Consider the following 14,998-nt stretch of genomic DNA (forward strand, 5'->3'; position numbering starts at 1 on the left):
CTGTTTCCTTCAGATCCAGCATTCATTAGTGACTGTGGGAGAAGTTTCAGATTTTGTGACCTCTAGAGTACTGCAGAGAGTCGGTCATGCGTGTCTATATTTTGGGTACCGAATGAGCCGCACACACATACTGTTTGTTTTAGTTTTATATGTTCGTTTTTTTGTTTTGGTTTTTACTTGTTTTGTTGACTTTTTGTATTTTGAACGGTGGAGCCAACCCCTGCGTGGGCCGTGTTATGTTACCTAAAACTTCAATAAACGGTATTAAAAATTAAAAAAAAAAAACCCACAGCCACTCCATGCGATGTACGTTTTAGTACACCCTGTTTGAAGGAGGCCTTAGGCCCCATGTAAACGGGACACTTCTGAACGATGGAAACTGACTGCTGGAAAACGTAGGTTAAAAAATGTCTGTTTAGCCGCGTGTGCATAACGCGTTTATGCGTGTTTTCGTTTACAAGCGTTTTTTTAAAGAGAAGCACAGGAGAACCTCCCAAATGCCCAGAATGCACTGAAAAGTGGTAAATTATTAACTATTTCAGACTGTTTTAGAGAAATACAGAGAGTAGAAGCAGAGACAGCAGTATGTGTTGAGATTAGCTTAGGTGTGAGTTGCTCATTAACATTTCTTCTGTTTCCAAGGGTGGGAAAGGTGTCTGGTGGAGGGAGTCATTAAGGTCACCTGGCAGGGGGTCTTCATGAGGAATTTGAGGTGTGAACGGTCATTAACATATCTTTTGTTTCAAAGGATGGGAGAGGTCTGAAGTGTGAATTGGTCATTAACATATCTTTTGTTTCCAAGGGTGGGAGAGGTCTGAGGTGTGAATTGGTCATTACAATGTGTGACAAGCTTGGTAGGAACATCCTGTGTTCAGTGTTTTGTTCATCTGAGCACCTTGAAAACGCTTTGCATGCATTTTTCATGATGAAAAAAGGCTCTGGACAGCATTGGGAACTGGAAGAGTTAAAAAAAAAATGCAAACGCTTATAAACGTGATTTGCCGCATTTACAAGCGTTTGGGCTCATGTACACTGCAGCTGATAAACTCACGTTTAGGAGCTGTTCAGCGTTTTTTTCAGCAGCCCCTGAACTCTCCCTAATGTTTTCCTATGTTTTCCTATGTGTACACATCGTCGTTTACAGCCGTTTACAGACAGTTGAGTTTACAGTTGTTTCTTTGAACGCACCAAACTTGCGCTCAGCAGTCTATTTTATCAGCGTTTCAAACGCAAAACGCTTGTAAACGCTGCTAAACGTGGCAAATTGCGTTTATAAGCATTTGGGTTTTACATTTTTTTTAGCTCTTCCAGCTCCCAAAGCTGTCCAGAGCCTTTTTTCATCATGAAAAATGCATGCAAAGCATTTTCAAGGTGCTCAGATGGACAAAACACTGAACACAGGATGTTCCTACCAAGCTTGTCACACATTGTAATGACTAATTCACACCTCAGACCTCTCCCACCCTTGGAAACAAAAGAAATGTTAATGACCATTCACACCTCAAATTCCTCATGAAGACCCCCTGCCAGGTGGCCTCAATGACTCCCTCCACCAGACACCTTTCCCACCCTTGGAAACAAAAGAAATGTTAATGAGCAACTCACACCTAAGCTAATCTCAACACATACTGCTGTCTCTGCTTCTACTCTCTGTATTTCTCTGAAACAGTCTGAAATAGTTCGTAATTTACCACTTTTTAAAGTGCATTCTGGGCATTTGGGAGGTTCTCCTGTGCTTATCTTTAAAAAACGCTTCTAAACGCGAATGCACATAAACACGTTATGCAAACGCCGCTAAACAGATGCTTTTTAACCTACGTTTTCCAGCAGTCAGTTTCCATCGTTCAGAAGTGGCCTGTGTACATGGGGCTCATGGCGTTTGAAACGCTGATAAAATCTACTCCTGAACGCAAGTTTTCTGTGTTCAAAAAAGCGACTGTAAACTCAACTGCCTGTAAACGACTGTAAACGATGATGTGTACATGGACACATAGGAAAACATTAGGGAGAGTTCAGGGGCTGCTGAGAAAAACGCTGAACAGATACTAAACGTGAGTTTATCAGCTGCAGTGTACATGAGACCTTAGATGTTTGCTTAAAGTTCAGCTTGTGTTTACACTTTCCCATCCTGGCAATCCTGCTGAAAAATTGATAAAACCTTAAATGTGCAAATATAATTTACTTTTGTTCCAGATAAGGAAGCTGGACTTAGAACATTTTATGACATCAGTGCTTATTTTTCTATTGCTTCTGGACCTCTAAGCTCACGTGGCATGTCTGCTTTTCCTGTTTTAATTGTCATGATCCATAAAAATGAGTGGACTATTGTCTGGTGCTTTTGCAGGATTTCCTCTTGTTGAGCTTAACCCCTTCCAGTCCGGACACTTTCCCCCCCTTCCAGTCCGGACACTTTCCCCCCCTTCCAGTCCGGACACTTTCCCCCCCATCCAGTCCGGACACTTTCACCCCCTTCCAGTCCAGACACTTTCCCCCCCTTCCAGTCCGGACACTTTCCCCCCCTTCCAGTCCGGACACTTTCCCCCCCTTCCAGTCCGGACACTTTCACCCCCTTCCAGTCCAGACACTTTCACCCCCTCCAGTCCGGACACTTTCCCCCCCCTTCCTGTCCAGGCCAATTTTCAGCTTTCAGCGCTGTCACACTTTGAATGACAATTGCGCGGTCATGCAACACTGTACCCATATGAGTTTTGTAGCATTTTTTTTAGATAGCTAAAACTTTATTTTGGTGGTATTTATTCACCACTGGGATTTTTATTTTTGCTATATAAATGTAGAAGTCCAAACATTTTGAAAAAAAAGTGTTTTTCTTATAAAATTTTGCAAATGCATAATCTTTTTTCATAAATCTTGGCTAAAATGTATTCAGCTATCTTTTTAGTAAAAAAAAATAACCCACATTAGTTAATACCCAAAAATTATAATTGTTTTTAAAATTTTAATTTTTTTTATGTTGTTATTTATGTTTTTATTTTTATTTTTTTAACATACTGTCACCCTAGCAGTGTTTTCTGCGTTCTGTGGGGGGTGATGAAGATTTTTTTTTTAATATATACTGATTGCTTTTACACCCATAAAGGCTGTAAAATCAATCATTTCTCCTTCTCTCTGGCTGCATTCTTGCAGCCATTGAGAAATACTGTGTGAGCTGTGATTGGTCACAGCTTGTCACATGGCACAAGGCTCTTGTGAATAGCCCTGTACCATGCGATCTCTGTGATCATTCACAGATTTCACACGTAGTAAGCAATTATGTCAGCAAGTGACATCTTGTGTACTACTCTTCATGTGACCACTGATTAGCCAATCAGTGATCACATGATCAGGACCTCACACAGAGGTCCTGTACAGCAATTGGTTTTCCGCTGTGTCCTCCGGGCACAGTGGGCACTGGATCGCAGTGCTGTACGCTCCCAGGGATTCCAGAGGGGCTGGTCTGCAGAGTCTCTCAGTGCTGACCACAATTTGACCCCTCTGGCTATTACACCCGAGCTGCTAACCAGTTCCTGACTAACCATTAGGGTCTAGCTCCTCCTAGCTGCACTAAGAGGGCGCTTCATATAAAAGGTGAAATAACAGCACTTGCTCTTTAATCTGGTAACCAATCCTGGAAAGTAAAATTCAAAGAAAGCAAGGAAACTCCATGATGCTCTCAGTAAACAAAACCAACTTTTATTAAAACACCATCAATTGCACTTACATATTACTTATTCATAAGAGAAGTCGCTGAAAAGAGATGTGAGCGCTGTTCAAAGTACAGCTTAATGTAGATTCAGTTGGCAGATGCTACTTTCTCCATTCTCTCACAAAGCTGCAGCTTCTCACCACCAAGGCAGAGGTTCCTTCTCACAACAGTGTACTCCTTACTCCGCCCTACGTGTTGCGTCATATTTACTTCATCAGATTGTATTGAACAAAGAGAGACCTCTTGGTGGACTTTATAGGCACTACAACAATGATCAGTAAAAGTATTGCTTTATTGGACATACATAGACGTACAATAATACATACAATGAACAAAAGCCGCTACAGAGTGTATGTATACACTCATATATAATCCACCCGGATATGGCGGTCATCACTTCCTGAACGCGCCGCTGGGTGAAACGTACGTCGAAGCATCACAACATCATTTCTGGGTCCGGGAATGTCCAGGCTTAGTGAGAACGGGGTGTGGAATGCTTGTCGGCCATCTTAGATGCACACAGGCTGCAAATACTGGTGCCGGTTTTCAGGCACCATACCATGTGAGTGCAAGATTGTTTGATCTTTTAGATTTTCTTACTTGTTTAATAAATACTGCACTTAGAAGGTATTTCACTTGTCTGGTTTATCTGAGTGGTCCGGCACTATTCCTGAGGAAGGATAACCCATACCGAACATCATATAACACAGTGGCTAAATGGTTATGTCAGGAATGGACTTGCCAATAATGGTGGGACTCACCTGCCTTGTGGGCTGCAGTACCAGGGCTGGCCAGCGGGTGCTCTCAGCAATCAGAGACTCAACCCTGCAAGTCAGCCAAACACCTGAGGCTGATTGCAGGTGTATTTAAGGGATGGCCAGACCTGCAGTCTGTGCCTTGGTGTGTGTTTTTCCATGGGCCCCTGTATCTTGTTACCTGCATTCCTGTTCCTGTTCCTGTCTGACTGATTTGTTGCCGACCCTGCCTGATCCGGACCTCTGCTGACTTCTCCTGTTTGATCCCTGGCTTATGACCCCGACCATTCTCTGCCTGACCCCCTGTACCTACCTGCCCGTTAGTTGCTGTACCCGGCTCGTGACCTGACTACTCTCTGCCTGCTCCTCCTGTTCCTACGTGCCCGATTGTTATTGACCCGGCCTGCCTGACTACGCTTGCATTGTATGTATTGTTATCTGTGGGTGGTTTGGTTTGGTTCGTTTGCACTGTGTTATGTTTTAGTATTGCACTGCGTTTATGTATTGTTAGTATTAATAAATTATATTGTTTATAACATATCTGAAGCCTGCGTTTCCCTGCGTCAGTTCACATACCTCTGGTCATACCTGGAGCCCTGACAGGTTAGCACTTCCACCTGGCAGTGCTAGTGTCATTGGTTTGAATCCCAGCCACGGCACCACCTGCCTGGAGTTTGCATGTTCTCCCTGTGCCTGTGTGGGTTTCTTACCACACTCCAAAAACATGCTGAGAGGCAAATTGTCTCCTGTCTAAATTGGCCCTGGTATGTGAGTTAGGGACCTTAGATTGTACGCCCCTTGAGGGTTAGGGACTGATGTGAATGTACAACATATATGTAAAGTGCGGCATAAATTGACGGCGCTATATAAGTACCTGAAATAAATAAATGTAAATACTGGAGGCATGTTGGGACTCCTTAGCATCTGGCCATAAGCGGAGAGCTGCTGCTGGGGAGATATCTCTTGAGAGGATGGTCTTCTATATGACCAAAAAGGGGTCAAAAGTTCTGGTGAGTGAGCAATCTTTACTTTCTCCTGCTGGCACGTGGTGAGGATTCAAGTCACTCTCTCCCTTTTTTCGGTTCGGGTCACAGTTCTAAGAAGTCGAAAGGACTGTCACTTTACTTGTGGACTTCTATCTATTTGTATATTTGCTTTGATATATGTATAGATTATGGGAATATAGTTTATACATTAATATTGGTGTTCCAGCGTGGTTTCCAACACAGCCACAGCAGCGGGACGCTGGTTGAGAAACGATATGAATCAGGAGACCTGGCTTCCTCCACAGCCTTGGCCAGCAGATATCCATCCACCCTCCCCTTCTGCCTCCGGGATTCCACCAGGACGACGTCTACTCTTGAAACACATTTATTTATTTCAGGTACTTATAAAGCGCCATCACTTTACGTAGCGCTTTACTGTACATTCACATCAGTCCCTAATCCTCAAGGGGCGTACAATCTAAGGTCCCTAACTCACATTCATACATACACATACTAGGGCCAATGTAGACAGGATCCAATTCACCTACCAGCATGTCTTTGGAGTGTGGGAGGAAACCTGAGCACCCGGAGAAAACCCACGCAGTCACTAACCCTCAAGGGGCGTACAATCTAAGGTTCCTAACTTACATTCATACACATACTAGGGTCAATGTAGACAGGAGCCAATTAACCTACCAGCATGTCTTTGGAGTGAGGGAGGAAACCAAAGCACCCGGAGAAAACCCACGCAGTCACAGGGAGAACATGCAAACTCCAGGCAGGTGGCATTGGTTGGGATTCAAACCAATGACGCTAGTACTGCCAGGTGGAAATGCTAACCATTTAGATACTGTGCTGCCCATGCCTTTGACCCAATTTCATCTAGTGAGTTACCCAATCATTTGTGCTATTAAAACATCTGTCAATACTGCACTTAGTCTGGCGCCCCTCTCGTCTTTTCTCTAGTTTATACATTAAGATACTCTCTCAAATTTAATGGTGTTATTATAGGGGCATGTTGTGATACTAGTCCTCCACTAATTGCACATTTTCACCTATTTGTATCCATTTCTATTTTATGTAGCGCCTACCTACTTATACCACACATTGAAACAAATGAAGGAGGACATGGTTCAGTCAAAAAAGTTAAAGGAATATTTGAATTACTAAATAAGGCTTGGGCGTCCCAGTGGTAACTCTATTTGAGACTTGCCTAGACTGTTATACAGAAACCAGTCAAAAAAGTCAAATCCAGACACTGCAATGTGGACAGATTCAGCTTTATTTTTAACCCCCCTGGCGGTATTCCCGAGTGTAGTTCGGGGTAAAGTTTCAGCACCACAAGCGGTAACCCCGAGCTACACTCGGGAATACACTGCAGCGTTGCTCCGGGATCTCTTCTCCACTTACCTTGTCCTGCGCTCCCGTGATGTCCCTCCTGCAGTGTCCCCGGCAATGTCCTCCGGCGGATGCCAGCATCCGTCTTCTGGGTTCCGTTCCCTGCGACGTCGGGACGTACGGGGGACAGAACCGGTGGGAAATTAAAAAATCTGAAAAAGTGACATTCACTCAATACACTAAAATCACATAGTATAACATTCCTGTTTCAACCCATTTCACATACATTTTGTCCCGAGTGCTTTGTCCGGCGCCCTGTCTGCATTTTTACTGTTCTTTCTGCCTGGAAACTGAGAAACGTCCATGGCGTCCAAAAAGCGTCCCTTTAGGTCAAAAGCGGTTTTAGACCGGCTAGAGAACAGCGATAGTAAATCAGAACCACTTGCAGAATTGAGTGATAATGATTTGTGGGGGAAATTCCTCATCAGACACTAAAAACGAATCTGCGACTTTGCTCAGTGATGTGCGAACTTGGCGCTATATTTCACATTTCAGTGTTTTTGGTTTGATTACATTATTGAATTAAATTAATTATTATTGTATTATTATTTTGTATGATTATTTATTATATTATAATTTATAATTTTGTTTTTCAAATTTTATCATACCCGGGATGTTTACTAGACTCTTGTTCGGACAGATTTCAGTGAGTTATTCCTAAGAATTACAGGCCTACAATAAAAAAACGACATATTTCCATGCAAAAAAATTTACCACTTTGAGCACAGAAATATGGACATAATCAGACCGCTAGGGAGGTTAAGAAAGATTCAGGTAGTAATGCTGCTAATATGTCAAATATACATTTATTGATTTTTTTGTGTATATACAACCAGACTAAAGAATTTTATCACATTAATCACGCATGGTCTATTCGTTTTTGGTCAAATTTATTTTGTGCTATTTGCTTCACATTTTATTATTTATTTAGCGCCACTACAATACTATATGAGTTGTGTGTTTATTTTATTTCACTTACTATACTAGTAATGTTGGTGATGAGCGACTTATAGTGTGACTGTAATAGTATGGCAGGCAATCTGGCACTAACTGCTGACACTGGCTGAGAGGGACACTAACTGACACTGAAATTGCTAGTGCAGTGGTTCTCAACCTGTGGGTCGCGACCCCTTTGGGGGTCGAAAGACCCTTTCACAGGGGTTACCTAAGACCATCAGAAAACACATATTTCTGTGGTGTAAAGAGCAGCTACTGTGTTGAAAGCAGCTACTGTGTTGAAAGCAGCTACAGTGTTGAAAGCAGCTACAGTGTTGAAAGCAGCTACTGTGTTGAAAGCAGCTACTGTGTTGAAAGCAGCTACAGTGTTGAAAGCAGCTACTGTGTTGAAAGCAGCTACTGTGTAGAAAGCAGCAATATTGGAGGTAAAACGACACTTCATGAATTATAATTACTGGGTAAATAATTTTATGGTTGGGGGTCACCACAACATGAGGAACTGTATTAAAGGGTCGCGGCATTAGGAAGGTTGAGAACCACTGTGCTAGTGACACTAATACAGTGATCAGTGATAATACTGTACACTGTACTAATCAACACAGAGCCAGCCAATCAGAAGCTGAACATCATGAGCTACTGTACCTGTTCCAGATGTCACCTGGTAGCTGCACAGTAATGTTTTGGACCTAAAAGATATTTCTGAAGTTTTTATAAATTGAACAGCTTTCTTGCTATGGCCATGGTTAACCGAATGTGGGCTAGGCGTGGTACACATTCCCATAAAAAGCTTCATTAAAGTACGCAGCATTTGTAGTACGCCGTCCTTCTGTTGCTCTTCCCCCTTTGTATTTGCTGGCAATCCATTTTTACAGCCTGGAGTAGCTTTGTGAACACAGCAGCTGTAATAGCTGCTGCTGATGTAAAAAAAGTTACTGTCTCACACATTGTTTTTTACACATTGTTCAGACATGGGATAGAAAGATACAAAGGAATATTGTTACATTATTCAATCTGTTTCATTCATCTGCAGATCAAAAGGGATGAGCTGCTGATTTTTTATCACTTCTGCTTTTGTAATCATTAATATTTAAACTTTTTTTTTTCGTTTATATTTATTTTGTTAATTTTTGTATAGTGTCTCATTAAAAATAGAGCAAAATTGAATAAAAACACCTTATTATTGTTTGTTAATAACTTTGCAATTCAATCTACCAGAATCATATTTTTTGTGTCATTTTAAGCTAGACAAATTGTAAAAAATAAATTATACTTTTTTCTGCAGTAAGATTTTTTTTTTAACTTACACAAATCGAAGTGTAAAAAAACTTTTTTCTAGTTGTGTTATTTTTTTTTTGTCTATGGATTGCATAAAAAATAATTTTTGCAAGACATCATCACCTAAAAAAATCCTGGAAATAGATATATGTATTATTTAGTTGCTTTAACCCCTTGGTGCCGGCGCGTCCTTTAAGGGTTTCAGAAGACGGGAAGCAGGGCGGGGTTTTAGGGTCATGTGACTGCCGTGATTCACCGTCATGGCAGTCACATGATCAGGAAAGGTCCCAATCAAAAGAGGAGATCGGGACCTTTCCATGAGTACAAGACATGTGTACTGGGAGCGTAAAGGGTGCGCGCTGTCAGCACATATGTTTTTCTTAATTGCACACAAATGTGAGGCCACTCGGCGTCTAGGCCCAGACGCCGGGAGGCCGCCTATTTGTGTGTGGCTGGTGTGAAGAGGTTAACCTGTTGGTGACAACAGTACGCAAATATGCAGCCTCTTGGTGGCTGGGCCTTGATGCCTTGAGGCTGCGTATTTACATATCCAAAGTAAAAACACTTGTCAATAGCGTTCCCGGCACATTTATCAGAGCCGCACGGAAAGGACCCAATTGATCAGGACCTTTCCAATCATATGACGACTGTGACAGTTGGGAGGCGCCGGAGCCAAGGGTTTAAGCAATGCAAACATTACTGGCAATTAAACAGGCTTATAGCAGAAATGTAAAAATGACTTTAGCCCATAGAGAGTATACAGCTGTGAGTGTTGAACTAGCAAATATAATGAAGGGAATTTATCAAATCTGGAGCAGCTGTACATGGCAACCAGTCAGCTTCTAGCTTTCATTTTCCAATCATAACTGAACAAGCTGAGCATAGAAGCTGATTCTGTCTGTGGTCCCCTCTAGTGCGCTACTAGGATAGTGTAGTATGCTATAGGCAAAATCATTGTTTATGACTCATGGTCGTTGTGTGAGCCATGTGATTATGGTCGGGTTATTGCAGGTCAGCTGCATGACTCAACAGGTTGTGGCTCTATTGCCTACTCCTGACTCTGGAGGACCATAGAATTTTCCGGAAGTCAGCAAGAAGGAAGGGTTGGAGGCCTAATCTGCATATTCATGGGGCGTCTGGCCAATCCCAGGTTTGGAGGCCCTGATGGACTGGCCTATAAATATAGGAGAATAATCCTGATGGGGGAGTCGGGTACTAGATGGAGTGCTGAGGTAACTGTTGGTGCCTAGAAGGGGTTCCCTAGTCCTGGGGGGAAGCGGCCTCTAGGCTGTGCTAGGGCTAGCTCAGGAAGATACATTCTGTGGAGTGGCATGGATGGGATAAAGGGATGGGAGCAGGGAGGACAGTGTGAGTACAGCAGCACACATTGGGACCTATAGGGGGAAAGAGTGCTACATGTAGCAAGCTTTCTAAGGACAGCACTGGGCTCAATCCTTGATCCTTGACCCGGGAGAACTTCCGAGAAGCCAGGAGGGTGGAGGCTTTCAGGCTGTGGAGCTGGGAGCAGCTCTTTAAGGGGAGAGAGGATGTCTCTGCATATAGCTACATGTAGCAAAGTGATTTTTGAGGTGCTGCTAGTTCCTTGCAAATAAAGGGCAGCTTCTACTGATCCGCAACAACTGACAGCTCTCAGGAAAATAACAGTTCTGGATTTGCTTTTGTACATAGGATGGAAGTGTCTTCCATTGATTCAAGCCAAACTGAGCATCCCATAACCCTATTTCCCTATCTAAGTTGAATTTCCCGAATAAAACAACAAAACCAAGCCCATGAACTGGTCAGTCTATGGATGCAAGTCTGCGTGAGAAATACCTGTTGCCTGGCTGTGCACAGGGAATCTTAGGGGTACCCACAACTCAGCAGCCAACCATGTTTTCTCCAGTTTTGATAAATGTGTCTTGCTGTAAGTATTCATAAAGTAATTATTGATATTTATAGTTTACTTTCAGATTCCTAAGAACTGATTTTTTGATGAACTACAAACCACCATCCCCCAAGAAGCATACACGTCCTACAGATGCTCCTCAGATCACACCTATGGCTAGTATTAGCTCAAAGTTCACAGATTTTCTCAAACTGATTGACTGGCCATCACCACCATCACCAGTAAAACACTTCAATTTTGCAACTGACCCACAGAAATGTAGCTACCATCTTCTGAATCCTCAAGGCACTTACAAGGTTGGAGACACTTTGAAGGTTAAAATCACAGCTCGGGATCACAATGGTCATCTAAAGGCATATGGTGGAGATTTTTTCCAGGTCAAGCTGCATTCTCCTGAACTAAAGGCTGGAGTTACTGGCCAAGTAAGGGACTATGGCAATGGTAGCTACTTGGCTACCTTCCTTCTGCCATGGACAGGGATGGTACAAGTTCACATCCGGCTCATTCACTCCAGTGAAGCTGTGGATATTCTGAAGAAGAAGAGGGAAAGCTATCCAGAAAAAGTGAGTAAGTAGAAATATAGAGGATAATGTTTGTTTGTAGTGAAGGGTGTTCCTTTTTTGAGATATACTATACAACCCAATATTTGTGGGCACCTGACCATACCTACTAAATAGCCAACTGCATACATTGGCGTGTACTGTTAATATTACAGCATACAAAGACATTTTAGACATTTGTATCTCCAACCCTCATGGTACCAGTTTGGGGAAGACCCTGCTCTGTTCAAGCATGGCTGTGCCCCTCTTCACAAAGGCAGCTCCATAAAGACATGGTTTGATGAGTTTGGTGTGGAGGAGTGTGAGTGGCCTGCACAAATCCCTAACCTGAACCTATTGAAAATATTTGGGATGAATTGAAACGTTGTCTGTGATTCAGGTCTTCTCCAACATTATTACCTAATCTCACAAATGTTCTTTTGGCTGAATGGGCACAAATTGACACACACCATAATCCTGTAGAAAGTCTTTTCAGAAGAGTGATGGCTATTATAGCTGCAAAAAGTAGGCCAGTTCCAAATTAATGCCCCTAGTTTTGGACGGGGAATATCCAACAAGCTAATATAGGTATGATAGCCAGGTGTCCGCCAACTTTTGCCATATAGTGTAAAAACAATGCTGATGTTTAGAGGGATTGTCTGTGACACTGATTGTAAACTGAATCATCCTGGTCATCCAACCAGGTAAAAGCAGCTTCCAGCTTCTAGGGTACTCAGAGAGGCTTAGACTAGTTTGGTGGGATGGAGTTCCATTCTTGGAAAACCTTTCCTTGCCATTTGTTTAGGAGTTTGGAGCTGTATTCTGCCATAGACGTAGGCTGGTTTTACCTCCCCATTGGCCACCCTAAGAGAATGACATTTAATTTGCGAAAGCACTGTATATTGTAAGCATCAAGGGCGGACTGACAACTCGCGGGGCCACCGGGCAATAGGGGATCATGGGGCCCCTGTGTCCTTGCCCAAACTCAAAAAAGCCTATGGAAAAGGTACCAGGGGCATCTCATGGGGCCCCCTACTGACCCCAGGCCCTCGGGCAGTGCCCAAATTTCCAAATAGTCAGTCCACCCCTGGTAAGCATGCATTCGTTCCACCAAAGGATAGATTAAATTTCCTGATGATGACACAGAAGCACAGCTGAGCAAAAGAGGAAAATCATTGTTGTTACCCAAAAACATGGCTTTCCAAGGGCAAAATGTGTCAGACAAATTATATTATTTTCTTTCTATGTAACAAATGTTTTGGATCAATGTGGTGCTGTGAACACAGCCTTTCCAATGAGGACAACATTAGAAAGTATTATTTTTGAGAAAGAAATGAATGCTTGGAACAGACTTTCAGCAGAAGTCAGTCGACAATAAATTAATTTACACATACTTGGGATAAACATAGATCTATAGTCGGGCAAAAAAAATGTATACAAATGTGCTTTCTGTCAAACAATTTTAAATATATTTTCCTGTAACTCTGCCAGTTAATCTGATGAAATGAGATAGGGTCAATGGCAGTTCCTTAACCATCGTGCCTTACATTCTGACCTCTACCTAGATTGGGACTTGCTGGACTCTCCTAGGATTCGAGTAAAATGATATACCAGATTATTATGAAAAGGGAGTGACTTGTTTCAAGTAGTATGAATGTCTTTGTCTTTTTTTATACGTATGTTTTGACAATTTCACTACAACACATTAAATTATTCCTTGCCAAAAAATCCAGAAGCACCTTTTACTTATGTTTTGGGCACAGCCTCCAGGTCCCTCTGCACCAGACGTTTGGGGGAGTGAGCACTTGCAACTCCATTCATAGTAATCTGATCCCCCCAAGGGGCTACATGTCCAATATTTCACAGTGCAATTATGCATGTTTGACCCTTGCATGCTGCTTTCTTTGGTAAGCGGTGTGTCCATATATCTCCAGTTGTCTGTGTCTGTCAGTGCAGGCAGAGTACTTACATCACCCTGTAGGTTTCTTCCTGGAAACGTGCATGAAAGGGTGGCTCCAGGAAGATACTGCCACCAAGGAGCCACCCTTACAATGGAGACTTATGGCAACAATTGGGGATCAGGGTGAAAACAAAGGATAGAGCACCAAAAACACTGGAAGAAGCAACAGACATGGTAAATAGAGATTAATCTGGGCATCCTCTGAATTCATCTCTAGCCAAACTCCAAACTTGTGGCTTTTGTGACTCCAATAAGCTGTGGGTCAGGTCATTTCCCCCTCATAGCTGGCGTCTTAGTTTACCTGAGCTAGAGGTTGGGAATGACGCAGCTTGAAGCTTATTGCAGTTGTAGCACAGTAAAAAAACCCATAAACATGAAACATGAAAAACCGTGGAAAAATGTGGCAAAACTCTGCTAAACGCTAATGCAAAAACGCTAAAAAATGCTGAAAAACTCACATTTTTAACGTGACTTTACACAGCTGACGTTACAAGCATTATTAAAACGCCCCGTGTGCATGGAGCCTTAAGGTATAACTAAAGGCAAAACTATTATTTTTTTTTTTAGTTTCTGGAGTGGAGAGGGATTAGAACATTGCAGGCTTTTATTGCTCTATTTGCCCACAGTAAGGAGATTCACCCTCTTTATTTATTCTGTTTACTACTATAATCGACACCAAAAGTGAAAGAAAATCCCAAATTATGGGTTGACCCAGAACAGGAATAGTGGGGAAATCTTCCTTTGCTCTATCCTAAATGAAAAAACAGTTTTGCCTTCAGTTCTGCTTTACCACATAACAGGCGATAACAGGTTGAGTTTAGCCATGGGTGTACAATCCAGGTTGATAGCCAGGTTGCAAGCTATAGTTTGGGGGTATTCCTACAGTTGACGTGGTCCTCCCTACTCCTGTGATAGACTTTGTAGTGGTGGGTTGCAGGGTTGCTGACAGGGAGGTACCATCTGTACTCCTGTCAGGGGCCCGAGCAAATGGGGGTCCAGAAAGCAGGGGGAACCAGGTGCACAGGAAAGGGAGGATGATCAGTGCGGCAGAGGGGGGAGAATATAGGAATGGTGCTCTGTGTGTCTATCCTTCCAACAGCTGGAAATAGAAGGGGAGAAGCTGGCAGGAAGTAAAAGGGGAGAAGCCGGAAGGAAGTAGAAAGGTTAGAAACAGGCAGGGAGTAGAAAGGTTAGAAGCAGGCAGGGAGTAGAAGGGGAGAAGCCAGCAGGGAGTAGAAGGGGAGAAGCCAGCAGGGAGTAGAAGAGGAGAAGCCAACAGGGAGTAGAAGGGGAGAAGCCAGCAGGGAGTAGATGGGGAGAAGCTGGCAGGGAGTAGATGGGGAGAAGCCGGAAGGAAGTAGAAGGGGAGAAGCCGGAAGGGAGTAGAAGGGGAGAAGCCAACAGGGAGTAGAAGGGGAGAAGCTGGCAGGGAGTAGAAGGGGAGAAGCCGGAAGGAAGTAGAAAGGTTAGAAGCAGGCAGGGAGTAGAAGGGGAGAAGCCAGCAGGGACTAGAAGGGGA

At 43.1% G+C, this 14,998-nt stretch overlaps 1 protein-coding gene across 2 annotated transcripts in view; it reads left to right on the forward strand.

The window, feature by feature from the left end:
* The window catches only part of LOC149434891 (NXPE family member 3-like), a 109,646-nt gene that overhangs the window by 62,691 nt on the left and 31,957 nt on the right, over positions 1 to 14,998 (forward strand). For both annotated transcript variants that reach the window (XM_089663229.1, XM_089663230.1), the window contains one exon: positions 11,034 to 11,543. In XM_089663229.1, the coding sequence (XP_089519355.1) occupies positions 11,034 to 11,543 (510 nt within the window). The remainder of the gene's footprint in view (positions 1 to 11,033; positions 11,544 to 14,998) is intronic.

This window comes from Staurois parvus, unplaced genomic scaffold (genome assembly GCF_062004578.1).
Source record: "Staurois parvus isolate SC_StPar_1 unplaced genomic scaffold, SC_StPar_1.0 ptg001642l, whole genome shotgun sequence".
In the NCBI taxonomy this organism is placed as follows: Eukaryota; Metazoa; Chordata; class Amphibia; order Anura; family Ranidae; genus Staurois; species Staurois parvus.